Genomic DNA, 16,341 nt, shown 5'->3' on the forward strand with positions numbered 1-16,341 from the left:
AATTTGTACTTTGTCCCAACTTTTTTGGAATCGGGGTTGTATCTTAACATACCATATTTATTAATGATAAAAGCACTATGTTACGAAACAATGCTACGCATTCAATCAATTCCACAAAAATGTTATACTACACGAGCTTTATACATTTTCACATTCGAGTAATGGAAATGAAAAAGCAGCTGTTTACAAGAAGTTGAATTTCTCACTTTTTTAACTATAAAAACTATTTTTAAAAGGAATGAAATCTCAGCTCTTATACAGTACGCTATTGGCCAGGGAACTGTTTGATAGAAGTACGGACAACAGATACTGACCATCTGAAGAGCTGAAATTAAAATGGGGACAACTGTCAGAACAAACAACTGGTTAAAAAAAAAAAAAAAGGTTGTCTATGTATGCTGACAAAAATTGTAAAAACAAATAAAATCTTCAAAAAAAAATGTCGAGTGATGTCATTCATTTTTTTTTTTAACTTCACAACCAATCAGCAAGGTAAGCGTTAAAAACAAACATACTGATATTGCTTTTTACACACTATTCTTTTTAGTGAATGACTACGAGGAGATTTATAGCATGTACAACAGAAAATATTTGACTGCCAATCATATGACGTTGCAACATAATTATAAATAAGAACTTGGTACACGATGTGATGTCCCACTTTAACTGTGGCTGCGTTCAGTCACATTACAAAAGCAGATCACATTCTCTTGGTTTTCTGCCTCCAAATCTATAGCAAAGGTAACAATTCTGATTTAATCCTTATTACTGATAATAATAAAGATAACTGAGACCGCGAGCTCGTCCGGGGAAGAGCGTTTGTCATGGCTGGAACCGCACAGCCACAGAGAATAACATGGTTATTCTGTAAGTCATGGTTTGTGAAAAGCATCTGATTTGAAAGGGCAAAGTAATAACGGAGATAGGTAAGGCACTGCATAGTGAAATTTAAAAAAAGGTGTTATTTTGGAATCTCAGTGATCTTGTCAATTGAACTCAGCAGCTCTGATACAAGACACAAAGTCTCTCTTCCTGTCAGCAACTGCCTGTGGACAGAAAATACACACCATAAGAGCCATCATATCATATGCCTGAAATCGTATCGACTTCAACTGATTATCATACTTTGATGAGCGTCAGTTACAATAGTTTGATTTTTCAACATACTTAATGGAAGTCTCAGCATCCTGGGCAGCTTTGATGAGGTACTTGGATGCCACTTGTGCATTTTGTCTCATTGAGCTCAAGGCGGCAGTTTCTCCTGCACGAAGTCGTTCATTTTCACATCTGTATGCCTCTAGCTGGCTCTGGGAAAAAAAGTTACATAAGCAATTAAAACACACTACGATGTACAGTTATTGGAAAATAGTCAACAAATACACTACCCAGCCAAAAGGAGTCTGTCTCTCTCTCACACACACAAATATTTCGTTGAACCACCTTTAGCTTTGATTATGGCATGCATTTGTCGTAGCATCATTTCAACAATTTTATGCAACAGCACAACATTTATTTCCATCCGGAGTTGTCCTCTCCAGCAGATACCAAAGACTTTCAATGGGGTTAAGGTCGGGACTCTGTGGTGGCCAATTCATGTGTGAAAATGATTCCTCCTGTTCCCCGAACCACTCTTTCACAATCTGAGTCCTAATTTCATGCATCAGGGGGAAAAAAAAAAAAATCCAGTGATGTGATAACCTGGTCATTCAGTACATTCAGGTCGTCAGCTGACTTCATTTTATTGCCCCATAACGTTGCTGAGTCTCGACCTGTCCAACTGAAGCAACCACAGATCATAACACTGCCTCCCGAGGCTTGTACAGTGGTCACTATGCATGATGGGTGCATCGCTTCATGTGCTTCCCTTCTTACCCTGACACACCCATCACTCAGGAACAGGGTCAGTCTGGACTTATCAGACCACATGACCTTTTTTCTTTGTTCCAGAGTCCAATCTTTGTGCTCCCTAGCAAACTGAAGCCTTTTCTTCAGATTAGCCTTAATATTAACAAGTGGTTTTCTTATGGACACCCAGCCGTTTAATCCTAAACCTGTGAGTTGCTTGTTGCATTGTGTGTGTGGAAATGTTCTTACTTTCATTATTAAATACAGCCGTGAGTTCTACTGTTGATTTTTATACAGAGGTGGACAAAGTGCCCAACTTCATTACTTCAGTCAAAGTACAGATCCCATTGGTCAAACGTTACTCCAATACAAGTGAAAGTTGTCCAGTCAAATTTTTACTAAAGTTAAAAGTACTGAAGTACTTGCTTTTAAAAATACTGAAGTATTAAAAGTACGAGAGGCGAAGTGGCCAAGTGGTTAGAGCGCTAGACCACTAAGCGAACGGTCCCCGGTTTGAGCCTCGCCTCGGACGGTGATCTGGGGCTCGTCTCCTGTCCACCCAGCAGTGAATGGGGACCTGGTGGAAACACTGGGGAAGTTAAAGGTGGCGAGGAAAGGAACTGGCCATCCTACCTCACCATGCCGACAGCCTAGACAGAGTGTGCTCTCTAACAGGCACTCCCCAACATACGTACGAAAAACGTATATGGGACTCTTTGACTTGACTTTGATTAAAAGTACATCTTCTGTCAACGTATTGTTGACACGACGCTTATAATGCCTCTGAAGCAACCTACTGGATTATTTTGTGAATTCACAAAATTAATGCATGCTGTGCATCATGGTGGTTTAATGTCATGCTAGCTAGTTAATGAAGCTCCACCTGACATGCTAGCAAACTCTTTTCAAACTCAAAATCATATTGGGTATCTAACGTTACTAGAAAAGAAAGATTTCTACATTCAGTTTATTTGGTAAGATTATGCTAAAACATATTTCTGAAAGGACTTCAGATACCGGTAAGTTAACGTTATTCATGTTAGCGTAACTCTGTTCTTACATGCTAACTAACAGGGTCCAAGTTAACTAGCTATGCGTTAACGTTAGCTGTGGACAAGACTACGGCAACTTGGCGGGCAAATCCACAGAAAGTCGTTTGACTAACCAGACTGCATAGCTACTGCAATGTTATCGCTCGCTCTAAAAGCACAGACAACTTCACTGCAAGCTTTCTCTTGGAATACAACGTTTACAGACTTCTGCAGGTTGGATGGCGAGATTTTGTAGGCTGTGATGTGGTTCGTTTTAGGTAAACAAAGCAAACATTTAAAACGAAATGAATCTTTAATCCTTTCAGAAAACTGAAACATGGGTTCTAGGTCTGGCCATGGGTGTGTGCATTCCCCAGAAGAACCGCCTCCTTCCATTCTGCCATCAACTGATTGTGTTAAATAACGCTGCTGAGAAATCACTGAAGTTGATTTTATACAGTCTATGGACGTGACGTGACCCTAGTGATTACTGATCGGCTGTCTCAGTGTCACCTGCAGAAAAAAACAAATCACGTTTTAGAAAAGAAAAGAAAAAGCATCCACTTTCAAAGGTGCTTCATAGTAACGAATAACGAGGACTTTGATAGAAATGTAGTGGAGTAAAACGTATGATATTTGTCTTTCAAACGAGTGAAGTTAAAGTCATAAGTTTCCAAAAAAAAAATACTCAAGTAAAGTACAGATACTCAAAAAGTGTACTTAATTACAGTACTCAAGTAAATGTACTTTGTTACTGTCCACCTCAGTTTTTGTATGATTCGACTTCACTAAGCATTTCAGTCTCTGATCACGGTCAGTCAAGATTTTTTTTTCTGACCACATTTCTTCTGCGAAGTTGATGGTTCACTACTATCCTCATCTCATCTCATTATCTCTAGCCGCTTTATCCTGTTCTACAGGGTCGCAGGCAAGCTGGAGCCTATCCCAGCTGACTACGGGCGAAAGGCGGGGTACACCCTGGACAAGTCGCCAGGTCATCACATGGCTGACACATAGACACAGACAACCATTCACACTCACATTCACACCTACGCTCAATTTAGAGTCACCAGTTAACCTAACCTGCATGTCTTTGGACTGTGGGGGAAACTGGAGCACCCGGAGGAAACCCACGCGGACACGGGGAGAACATGCAAACTCCGCACAGAAAGGCCCTCGCCGGCCACGGGGCTCGAACCCGGACCTTCTTGCTGTGAGGCGACAGCGCTAACCACTACACCACCGTGCTGCCCTTCACTACTATCCTTCCAGGTTTTAATAATGCATTGGACAGTTCAATAGACTCCAGTAATTTCAGCAATCCCCTTAGTTGTTTTCTTTGCTTGATGCAGGCCAATAAATGTACCCTTCTGAAACACAGCCACATCTTTTCCACAGCTACAGGATACGTCTTCTGACATGGTTGTTTGAGAAATGAGAAGCTACTCACTGCATCAGTTAGGGTTAAAAGAATTGTTGCCAAGTGAAGCATATTAATCACCGCACTAATTATCTGACCAAATCTTTTTAAGTATTTGCTTATTTAAATCCAATTGGTGCCTTTTTTTTTTTGGTTTAGGCAGTGTATGATGTGGTCTGAAATGAAGTAGAGTTAACATCACATCCCAAAGTGTTTTATTCCACTTATAACACAGCAATTTGTCAATGATTACAATTATTAATTGTAGTTTTAAGCATTTATAGTTACATTTGAGGTTCTGCAACATCTGTGAAAGAAGATTGTTCCTGTTATCACTTACACTACCGTTCAAAAGTTTGGGGTCACCCAGACAATTTTGTGTTTTCCATGAAAAGTCACACTTTTATTTACCACCAGAAGTTGTAAAATGAATAGAAAATATAGTCAAGACATTTTTCTGGCCATTTTGAGCATTTAATCGACCCCACAAATGTGATGCTCCAGAAACTCAATCTGCTCAAAGGAAGGTCAGTTTTATAGCTTCTCTAAAGAGCTCAACTGTTTTCAGCTGTGCTAACATGATTGTACAAGGGTTTTCTAATCATCCATTAGCCTTCTGAGGCAATGAGCAAACACATTGTACCATTAGAACACTGGAGTGAGAGTTGCTGGAAATGGGCCTCTATACACCTATGGAGATATTGCACCAAAAACCAGACATTTGCAGCTAGAATAGTCATTTACCACATTAGCAATGTATAGAGTGGATTTCTGATTAGTTTAAAGTGATCGTCATTGAAAAGAACAGTGCTTTTCTTTCAAAAATAAGGACATTTCAAAGTGACCCCAAACTTTTGAACGGTAATGTATATTATAGCAGCTACAAACAGGCAATCTGTTTTCTCTCTCACTCTTGAAGTTAATGAAAAATTGATGTTGATGAAAAAAGATTTAAAAAGATGAAAGTTGATGAAAAAAGTTGATGAAAAAAGATTTAAAAACAAAACAACAACAAAAAAAACACTTTCACATGTTACTGAGAAACCAGAAAGTGTAAAGTGCTCCGTCCTGAAGACTTTCCTGTGGCAGAAAACATACTGACTGAAACACTAACACTGGAGACTCCTTCCATAAATGCCTTCTTACAGAAAGCCTCATCCTATCAATGATTATATGTGTCTGCTTAAATATCAGTGGCTTATCAGTTTATGTGCGTTAGATTATGTAGAACATACAAGTCTCTGTGGATGAGCTGTTACTATAGAAACAAGAACATTAACAAGTGCATTAATATAAAACCTGTGATTTGATTTATTTCCAGCACTGCTAAAGAAACCCCTTCTGACCAATCAGATTTGAGAATTCAACAGCACTGTGTCCCAAGTTTAAAGTGCATATCACGGGTAAATTCAGGAGCAAGAGCAATGTAATTCTCCTATTTTATATTAAACTTTGGTCAAATATCTGTCACATTTTGCATTTTATGCAATTTTTTTTACCTTGCGCAATACCAGAAAAATTCAGTTGAAATCAAGCCATTTGAGGCGAATTGGTCCGCCTCTGAAAAAACTTGGCATTTGGATTTCCCGGCAAACATTGATTTTCGTGACATCGCGTGCGGGACGCCTCCCTCTGAATCCTACATCAGCGCTGGTTTGTTTATGAGAAAACGACCTGGTGGTTTTCTGCAAATTTCTTCAACGTTATCACGTAATTATTAAAATGGTTAACAGATGTATCATAGGAGGCTGTAGCAACACCAATCTTGATGGGATTAGCACTCATCGTTTCCCAAAAGACCGGACAATGAGAGAGAAATGGGAGCGCTTCGTGCGAGGCACCCGGAAGCCGAGCCGAGAAAAAGACCAAGAAAATCGGCAATTCACAAGTTGACTGTTGCCAGGGTAAGAAATAATTCTGACATCTCATTATATTCTTCATCCAAAGGTGAGGTAACATTGCGCTCAGATGACGATTCCATATTTCAATGCAAAATCGCTAGCTGCTAAACTTGGTCTACACAGGCTGTGCACTGAAACCGTGCAAGCTCGCGCAGCCTGCTGGCGCTTCCGCAGGTGACGTCACGAATCTGGCTCCAGACTCCCTTGGGATTTTTCCAGACGCGTTTTGTTTTTTGTTTTTTTTTTCTGCTGTAGACAGATGGCCTTGTGCAAAATTACCCTTCTGGATGAGTGTGTAAAGGGACATACTTTCATATAAAAAAACGAAATTGGTCCAGAATATGCACTTTAAAAGAAACAAATTCTTGCAGGCACGTGATGTAATAATACAGAAATCATGCACAAAAAAAAAAAAATCAATAAAAGGTGAAAAGTTGTTGGAAAGCCAAACCTGAAGCTGTTGGACCTCTTGTTTCAATTTCGACAAACTGCTTTCAGCTTTTACAGCTCGTTTCTGCGTGGGGAAACAAAACACAGTCCGAGTTACTTTTCACACCGAGATGCTCTATTGCGAAGGACAGTGCATTCAGAAATGGTCCAAAATGCATACTGTCATGAGCTGGAGGTTTTCTTCCACAGACTGCACCATACTCTCTAAGGTTTTGGCTTCTCTCTCCTCTTGCAAATTTCGGTTGTGCAGCTCGTCTGTAAGCTGCTGGATTCTAAACAGCACAAACGGGTTCTCTGATTAGATCTGCGCATATGAACAATAAGCATGCTTCTCTGTATGGATTACGAAAAGCCAATTTATCATCAGCCCTCATACATCCACAGACATCATTTATGTATTCATGCTTGTATCTTACTTTGTAGAATCAGCCTCTGACTTTTTCATCAGTTCTCTGATATGCTTCCGAAGCTGAGCATTTTCTTCTCTTAGCTACAAAAATATAAGACACGAGACACAAACAAATCACAGAAATAATAATGTGACGCAATTACGCCGCTGATAAACAAATACAACTTGCAAGAATGCATTACCTTTTGCTGGTAACTAATCCCATTTTCTGTCCCTCTTTTCTTCGAATGGAAGGTGAGATCAATAACCGAGGTCTCTTCATCTCCTTCATAGCTACCTGTGCTCCTTCTGTGGAAATGAGGTTGTGGTGAGAAGTCCTCTCCTAGCTCCCACTTGTTTACAGTCTCATCCTCGTCTTCACAGGATAGTAAGGAATGATCCAAATAAGCACTGCCTTCCAGCGCGCCACTCAGTCCTAAGTCACGTGCTTCCTTAATGGTCGAGGGCTGGTAGCTTTCAGTCCATTCATCCTCAGGCTTATAATCAAATGACTGGTCGATCAGTGAGGGATCTGTGAAAAAGTGACTCTTATGGCTGTGCTCAAAGCCTCCGGCGTACTTGTATTCACCCTCCACTGAACAAGCACCATCGGACGTTTTCTAGAACAATAAACATTACTAACATCACAAAAATGCCATCCATCATCTGTAACGCAGGATCAACTCAGCTTTGGTATTCTCTTGGTTATTAAAGAATCAACACGTTTATCTGAGGTCAGAAGAAACTGCAATGACTCTCCTTGAACATTATCAGTTTAAAAAATAAACTGACTCTTAAAGGACCCATGGCATGGTGGTTTGTTGATGCTTTAAACGGGCTCGTGGAGGCTTCCGGATGTTATATCCGCAGCCTTTCTCGAAATGAACCCTCGGCACGTAAATATAGCCTCCTGGGAGAAAGCCCCATTTCAGCGCTTTTCCCAGTGCGTCGTTTTGCTAATGAGAAGCAGGAGGCGGGGAAGGGTAGAGGCGGGCCATGGGGGGAGGGGCTTGACCAAGCTGCGCACACACATACTCGCTGCTATCAGCGCCTGTAGCCACGCTGCTAAGACAAAACCCCGTTCTCCCTCGGACTCCTTTCGTAAACTCAACGTGACAGAGAACAGAGAGTGAGAGTGTTCGGAGTGGTAGTTTACGAACGTATAATACCCTAGGCTTGAACACGCACTCCATAACCAAAGAGGATAGAAGCAGCAACTACAGCAACATAGCGCTTATCCAACAGAAGACATGCATTGCGGAGCAATAGTCAAACATAAGCTCATAAGTTACAGTCAATTTCCAGACTAAACTCAGTTTAACAGAGCATGCTGCATGCTCTTTAGTTTTGTAGCGCAGATTACCTGGCTAACTGCAGGAAGCGGTTAGCTGCACAGCTAATGTAGCCATTGCTAGGCTAACGCACCGATTTTAAAACACGGCAAAACGACCAGTTATACACTTACTTGTTCGGTGTTTGCTGCTGATGCGGCAGGGATGCTTGGTACGGACCCAGGCTTCAGTGACAGTTGATGTGCAAAACCTGCCCTGTACTGTCCCAAGTTGTGGAAACATTCCTCAGGAAAATGCTTCCGACAAACATACACCGTCTTAGGTAGACTCGACGGCGTATTATTGGAGTAAATAAAATTAAGCCACTGCGTCTTCAGGGGCTCTCCCGTCGGCAGTAAAAACAGACTCTTTTCTGTGTTGTCACATCCATGTACAGCGCAATTTCCATGTTTCGCTCGCCATGTTGTTGTGTCCTCTACGGTCTCCTCACTACAACTGGGCGGGCAATCCATACAGTGGGTGGGAATCCGGGGGGGGGGGGGGGGGGGGCGTGGGGATCATCTCCCTTGCTGATGTAGTAAAGGGAAGAGTTTATCAACGCGCCGTTTTGACGCGCCATTCTCAAATGTTGGGCATAGTTTGGTTTACACATTATGAAATTTCTAGCTACTGGGGTGACTTAAGAAGGTCAGAGGAACTCATTTTAACGTTAAAAAACCTCAGAAAGTGAAAATTTCATGCCATGGGACCTTTAAGACAAAGACACAACTGTCTCAACAAACACCTTGTCTGGCTTAAGCCGTGTTTAACCCTTATTCTATGGTCACTATACTTGCACAAAAGGGTTATTCGAGAGGATATTTAAGGGTTGTTAGCTTTTTAAGATTATTCTAGTTTATAATTCCTTCTTAGAAAACGTGTATTCCTGCTTCACACGCAGTATTCCTGGGATAGGCTCAGGATTCACCACAGCCCTGACCAGGATACAATGCTTTCTGAAGTTGAAGGAATTGATGGAAATGAGGTATCATGTTTGAGGATGCCTTTCTGTGCAGAGTTTGCATGTTCTCCCCGTGTCCGCGTGGGTTTCCTCCGGGTGCTCCGGTTTCCCCCACAGTCCAAAGACATGCAGGTTAGGTTAACTGGCGACTCTAAATTGACCGTAGGTGTGAATGTGAGTGTGAATGGTTGTCTGTGTCTATGTGTCGGCCCTGTGATGACCTGGCGACTTGTCCAGGGTGTACCCCGCCTTTCGCCCGTAGTCAGCTGGGATAGGCTCCAGCTTGCCTGCGACCCTGTAGAACAGGATAAAGCGGCTAGAGATGATGAGATGAGATGAGATGTTTGAGGATCACCCTTTGTGGCATGTTTCTTACTCTGGTTATCACTCAGTCCATTCTTTTTCACTTTTATCAAATAAGCTGAATATAATGTGTAATCTCGGTTATACAGTGGTGTCCAAAAGCCAGACAACACTGAAAACCTGGGATTCATTTTTAATTTAAAATTGGAAATAAAAACAGGAAGCTTGAGAATTAAAAAAAAAAAAATTATATATAACAAAGAATGTAATGTTCAATATCATGATATAACATTCAAGGTTCTACATTATTTTACATACAGGACACTTTTTTGATGGAATAAAAACGCGTTCTATTCCCTTCTAGCGGGTTTCATTCATTTGGTTTGATAGCATGCAATATTGTTTGCATATCGCTTATCCTACATGTATTACATCACTCTACCCAATGGAGAATGAGCGTTGAATATGGTTTACGATATTGCACAGTTGTCAAGACAAAAAATTTCCACGCTAGCGAACAACTGTGACAATTTATAAACAAACATGGCCACCGAGTTTGCTTCGTTAAATATGGAAAATTTTGAGAGAATTTTGAACGAGAAAGACGCGTTGAACACCCAAAAGGAATTATAATATTGGCTGGCTTTTTTTTCGTGGTATATCAGATCTATTCCATTCAGCTAGACTCGTCTTCAATTTGTTATTCAATATCATGCAAGATGAATGGAATATATCTGATATACCACTCAGCGTCAGCCAATATTATTTAACTATTTGTAGGTCCCTATTTAAATGCAAAAAGCATATTTATGATATTGATCATTTTAAAAACTTTGTACAAAAGGCCGGATTTTCCTCATGCCTAATCTCTTCTACTGAAGTATGTGTTCAAATGTGTTAAAAATGGATCATCAGGTTTTGCACAAGTTTGTGGAGTCCATGCCAGCTCAAGTGCACATCATCGTTAAAGCAAAAAAAGGGACAAACCAAATACTAATTAACTCTGAAATTCATGTAAATATTTCACCCAGGTTGTTGTTAATAATATCATTTGTAATGAAAACTGTTGTATTAAATGAAAAAAGAATGCAAAAGTATTTTCACTAGTGCTCTCAGACTTTTGGACTGTACTGTAACTAATGTTAAAGGAGATACGCAGAACCAAATGCCTTGAGACCTCAAGGAATAGTTTTAAGCATTAACAATAAATCTAATATAGTAATTTTTAAAATTAAAATGATTCATATAAGTAGCGATCTGAGTAAATGACCTTGACGTCCATAACGTCATAGCAGGAAGTCTATCGGTCTCATCACCATTTCCGCCATACTAAAACACAGAGCTGACTGCAACTCCGATCCTCCATTTTGAGCTAATTTATCGCCATGCTACATAGATGTGTTGCTGGCCGGTGCAGCAACACGACAGAAGGTGGATTTACATTGCATTCACGGCCCAAGAATGTTCAAACTGCAAAGATTTGGACGCGTTTTGCGAGAAGTTCACGGGCACATTGGGCGCCTACGAAGTGGTCTCTCCTCTGCTCTGCACATTTTACTGAGGACTCGTATGAGACCTCTGATTTGTTGAGGAACGTTGGCTTTGAGCCCGTATTGAAAGGGGGTGCAGTACCAACAATTAAATAAAACTACAAGAAAGGGAAAGTATTTAATTTAATTTTTTTTAAAAAGGAAAGAAAGTTCAGTTGCACCAGTTCTCCCGGAGTGTGAGCTGAGGGTTGTTGGTAAAACCTGGGACGGAATGGGACGAGACATATTAATTGCTCAGGCAGTGACCTGTCCGCAGTTGTTGCTAAAACCGGTGACGTCCCATCTTGGGTTTTAGTAATTGCCTGAGCCGAGCAGTAATGGCGGAGTACTCAGTATGGAGAAAATGGAGAATGAGTGGACCAGCCGTCTGATTTCTCTGCTGGATATTACTGCCATCTCGCCCTTACGTGGAAGAAGTGAACGAACAGAGAACTGAACGAACAACTGAAAGTCAGATTGTTTTAAAACAATCGGCCACAAGATCGGCCTTCAAGAAGCGAGAACACAGACAGGTAAGCTCCAACTCTCATTTGGATACAAAACAACAAAAACAACATGTTTACCTGCATTTAGACTTGTATTGTGTTTAAGTTACCGGTATAAGATTATTTAATTTGCTTCAGAATGTGATTGTCTCAGTTCATCTGATTATTTAATTAGCCTTTTACGTTTTATCAGTGAAAATGCATGCACATTGCATAAGTTATAACACCTATCCTGTTTTAATGAGAGTCAACCCACAATCACTGAAGTCAAATCAGTCTTAGTTGAGCAAGTCGGTAACACTATTTCTTACTCTCACCATAAATTTTTATTTATATGACTTTGGTCTATAGCTGTTAAAGTCTTCGGCCTTAAAGTGCATATTCTGGACCAATTTCGTGTTTTTTTTTTTTTATATGAAAGTATGTCCCTTTACACACTCATCCAGAAGGGTAATTTTGCACAAGGCCATCTGTCTACAGCAGAAAAAAATAAAATAACAAAACGCATCTGGAAAAATCCCAAGGGAGTCTGGAGCCAGATTCGTGACGTTACCTGCGGAAGCGCCAGCAGGCTGCGCGAGCTTTGCACAGTTTCAGTGCACAGCCTGTGTAGACCAAGCGCTCCCATTTCTCTCTCATTGTCCGGTCTTTTGGGAAACGATGAGTACTAATCCCATCAAGATTGGTGTTGCTACACCCTCCTACGATACATCTGTTAACCATCTTAATAATTACGTGATAACGTTGAAGAAATTTGCAGAAAACCACCAGGTCGTTTTCTCATAAACAAACCAGCGCTGACGTAGGATTCAGAGGGAGGCGTCCCGCACGCGACGTCACGAAAATCAATGTTTCCCAGGAAATCCAAATGCCAGGTTTTTTCAGAGGCGGACCAATTCGCCTCAAATGGCTTGAATTCAACTGAATTTTTCTGGTATTGTGCAAGGTAAAAAAATTGCAAAGAATACAGAATGTTACAGATATTTGACCAAAGTTTAATATAAAATAGGAGAATTACATTGATCTTGCTCCGGAATTTACCCGTGATATGCACTTTAAAACCGGTTACCGCTGTGACGTCACGCACTCAGCGTGGCAGCTCGAATGCCAACTTTGCAGTTGATTTTAACTCTCAAAAATATATTTTTTTTAATTCACATTTATGCAGCATACAAGAGTCAAGGATGGAGATACTATCCACTCGGGAATGTATTTTAAAATAAAGGTTCTGCATATCTGCTTTAAACACAAAGTTTCCTAGTGGAAAATCACTCCTTCCTTCACTGAAGGTTTATACTGTAGTAGTTCACCTCAACAGGCTCGGCGGTGCTGGAATGTTGATTTTTGCTCCTGATGAATTCTCTGAAGGAGAAGGGGTTCAGTTCTTCTTCATCCTCTATTGGCTCATCTGAAATAGGAATACAAAGTGTTAACACTGTAGACCACTCTTAACACAGGATACCAACAGAACAAGAAGTAATAATAATAATAATAAGATTGTCTTCCTCTTGATCCCAGAAGCAACAGAGTGAGAATCGCATCACATCTCTCACTCTCCCATCAGGTAAAGTGATTTTGGTCCTGGTTTCCCCCCTGTACTACACATTTGAAGCGTTTTCTTTCCAAAACGATCCCATTTATCACTGAAGTCTTTCATGACAAGCTCAGATGAGTAAAGTGTGTGAGAAGGACAACAAGATCTATCCTGCTTAAACCTAGTATCTCCACCCCTGCGTGTGTTAGTTATTGGAATAATCGTTTTGAAAATATTGATTGGTCAAGATTTTGGTCACTTAGAAAACAATTTATGATCACAAACAAAGTTGCTGAAATTTCACTTAAGATTGTACATAAATGTTACCCTTGTAACTATAGGATGTCTAAGTTTTCCCCTAACATCTCTCCTGACTGCTCTTTCTGTTCCTCTCACCCTGAAACAATTGATCATTTATTTTGGAATTGTAATTACACTAAGGTCTTCTGGATTTTTTTTGCAGTCTTTATTAAACAACACATTGACAAGGACTTTACTTTAACCATTGATATCATGTATTTTGGAGCTCCACAGGACCCCAACACTGTAACAAACCGGGACTTTCTTATCAACTTGTTTCTTTTCTTGGCTAAATTCTTCATTCACAAATGTAAATTTCTAAAAAGAAAACTTTTCTTTTTAAAAAAGATGTAAAACATTACTTATCATCAATTGATCACTCACTTTGCCCTAAAGCTATTAATACTCGTTTAAAATGTGCTATATTTGGTGTAAGTAACCTCTAGTCTGTTCATGTTCAATATGTGTTTGTATGTCTTTGTTCACTTGTTGTATGTGCAGATTTACGCTGCATATTTCGTACTGTATGTTTGGATTTTTTCTTTAATAAAGGAAAAAAAGGACAACAAGAAATGCAATAATAATAATAATAATAATAATAATAATAATAATAATAATAATAGAGTAGAGTGGGGTAATACTAGTCTGGCTAACGCGACTGCAAAGCTCTACGAGCTATTGGTCTGGCCAAGATATTAAGCCCAACCGTTTCCCAGAGCCCGTGGTTGACCCGCCTCCCTGAAATGCATCAGTTTGCTACTGGTCGAAGCCAGAAAAGGCTGTGACGAAGCTTAAACCAATCACATCACTCTTTCCTCTGACGTATGTGACGCGACGATAGGATTCTCGCTGAGAACCATTGATTTGGCTACTAGCGGAGCTAACTAGTAGATTAAACTCTTACCGAAGCCGGTCGGGAGCAAGGCGAAAACATCCTTCCTTTCAATAAATACCTCCAGGGCTGCTCTTTGCTCCGTTTTCAATGAGAACTTCCCGTTGAATGCTTTCAATACAGCATGATTCTGTAAACAATCTATGGCTTCCGGTCGCAGTTCTAATACGTCACTGCCTTGAACACGCCTCTACCCAGGGCCGTTGGAGATGCTCAAAGTTGATTGGCTCCTGATTTTTCCGGAGCTTGGAAAAGCTGTAGATAGCTTGCCTGGCCAGACTAAGCTCGCAACAGGCCCTCATGTTGCATCACGCTTAGGATGGGCGGGCCCAGGCTAGGGTAATACGCCCCCGTGGGGTAATACACCTCCGGCCTGTTTTACCCAAAATAACCACCAGATGGCGCAAAGTTACATTTCTATTGTTGCTATGGACTGGCTTGACAACGGGGATATACAAATATCCACTGTGGATCGCATATCAGCAACGCAGCGGAGAGAAATAAAATTTCATGGTAAGTGATATAATTTTCAGATATCAGTAAAACTGTATTTAGATAGCTGCTATTTCGTCAGATATCACAGCTGTGTATGTGGTATGAGTAGACAAGTCAGTACGTTAAAAAAAATACATTAGGTATAAAAAGTTGAATCACATTTTGAAAGTAAGACCCTTTTTTGTAAAAGTGTAGTCTGTGGGGTAAAACGCCCCCTTAATGGCGGGGTAAATGGCCCCCAGGGGGCATCGTTTCCTTTTATCATAATTACTGTATTTCATACATTTCTGAATAGCAGATACATAGTTTTTAATAACATCTCGCTTACCAGGTTGAGTAAAGCAAGTAATTTGAACTTAATATTAAAAATAATTGAAATTAAAAAAAAATTGAAATTAAAATGCGAAATATAATAAAATAATGCATCTATTCATTAATTCAGGGATATTTTCTTGTTTCTTTCACATTATAGGCTTAAGTAAACACTTTTGCTATCCAAACAGCTTTTTTTGAGTGAGGGGGCCTATTGCCCCACCTCAGGGGGCCTTTTACCCCACTGGGGGGGTAAAAGGCCCCCTTGGCACAATGTTTGTTTTTGTTAAAAAAAAAATTAAGTATTAACTTTAGGCAAACTTTAGGTGGCATTATTGTTCATGTCACTGTTGTCAAAAACTATGATTAAAACTAAACACATGGTTCATTTCAACTTGGAGAAAAACTGAATTTTCCTTAAGGGGGGCTTTTTCCCCCACTCTACTCTAATAATAATAATAAATAAATAAATAAATAAATAAATAAATAAAGGGGGGGAACTACTTACCATCTTCAATAATCAGCTTTTTCTTGGATGTTTTGTGTTTGGACATATTTCCTACAGTATAAAATGCTGAGCGGTTTGTTATTAAAACCCAACACTAACACATCTCTGCTGGTCAGCTGTCAAATATTTCCTCTGTGTTCAATTAAAGCCCTGCAGCTGCCAGTCTGATCACCAACACAAGGCGAATACAGCTCCAGGTAAGAGCAGCAACAAAGAGTTAGCTGACTTCAACTCCAGCTCACTGGAAGCAGGTTTCTGTTTCCTCACCCCACGCATGCGTGTCTTCTTCGGGCATTTCCGATTCACTGGAGAAGGTGACAGCGCCACCTAGTGACCTGGCAGGAGCTGGATGAGCTTGAGATAAAATAAAGAATTAAAAAAAAAACCAGACCAATCAATCAATCAATAGATAGATAGATAGATAGATAGATAGACTACCGTTCAAAAGTTTGGGGTCACTTTGAAATTTCCTTATTTTTGAAAGAAAAGCACTGCTCTTTTCAATGAAGATTTGAATTTTGAATTTATTTTTTTATTTCGAACATGTATAAAAAATGTATGTAACTATTTGTACATACAAAAGAAAGAAAACGAGAAATTTAAAAAAATAACATAACATAAAGAGCTAAGACATT

The 16,341-nt window shown here is 40.0% G+C and overlaps 1 protein-coding gene across 1 annotated transcript; it reads right to left on the reverse strand.

Moving 5' to 3' along the window:
* On the reverse strand, positions 1–15,981 carry entr1 (endosome associated trafficking regulator 1). Its single transcript, XM_060907853.1, has 8 exons — positions 15,707–15,981; positions 12,976–13,073; positions 7,239–7,655; positions 7,064–7,137; positions 6,808–6,919; positions 6,649–6,711; positions 1,168–1,307; positions 1–1,046 (listed from the first exon to the last, which is right to left on the reverse strand). The coding sequence occupies exons 1-8, from the start codon at positions 15,750–15,752 to the stop codon at positions 962–964; spliced, it is 1,035 nt and encodes a 344-aa protein (XP_060763836.1). The 5' UTR covers positions 15,753–15,981; the 3' UTR covers positions 1–961.
* Between the last annotated feature and the right edge of the window lie 360 nt (positions 15,982–16,341).

Source organism: Neoarius graeffei, chromosome 24, assembly GCF_027579695.1.
Source record: "Neoarius graeffei isolate fNeoGra1 chromosome 24, fNeoGra1.pri, whole genome shotgun sequence".
Taxonomy (NCBI): Eukaryota; Metazoa; Chordata; class Actinopteri; order Siluriformes; family Ariidae; genus Neoarius; species Neoarius graeffei.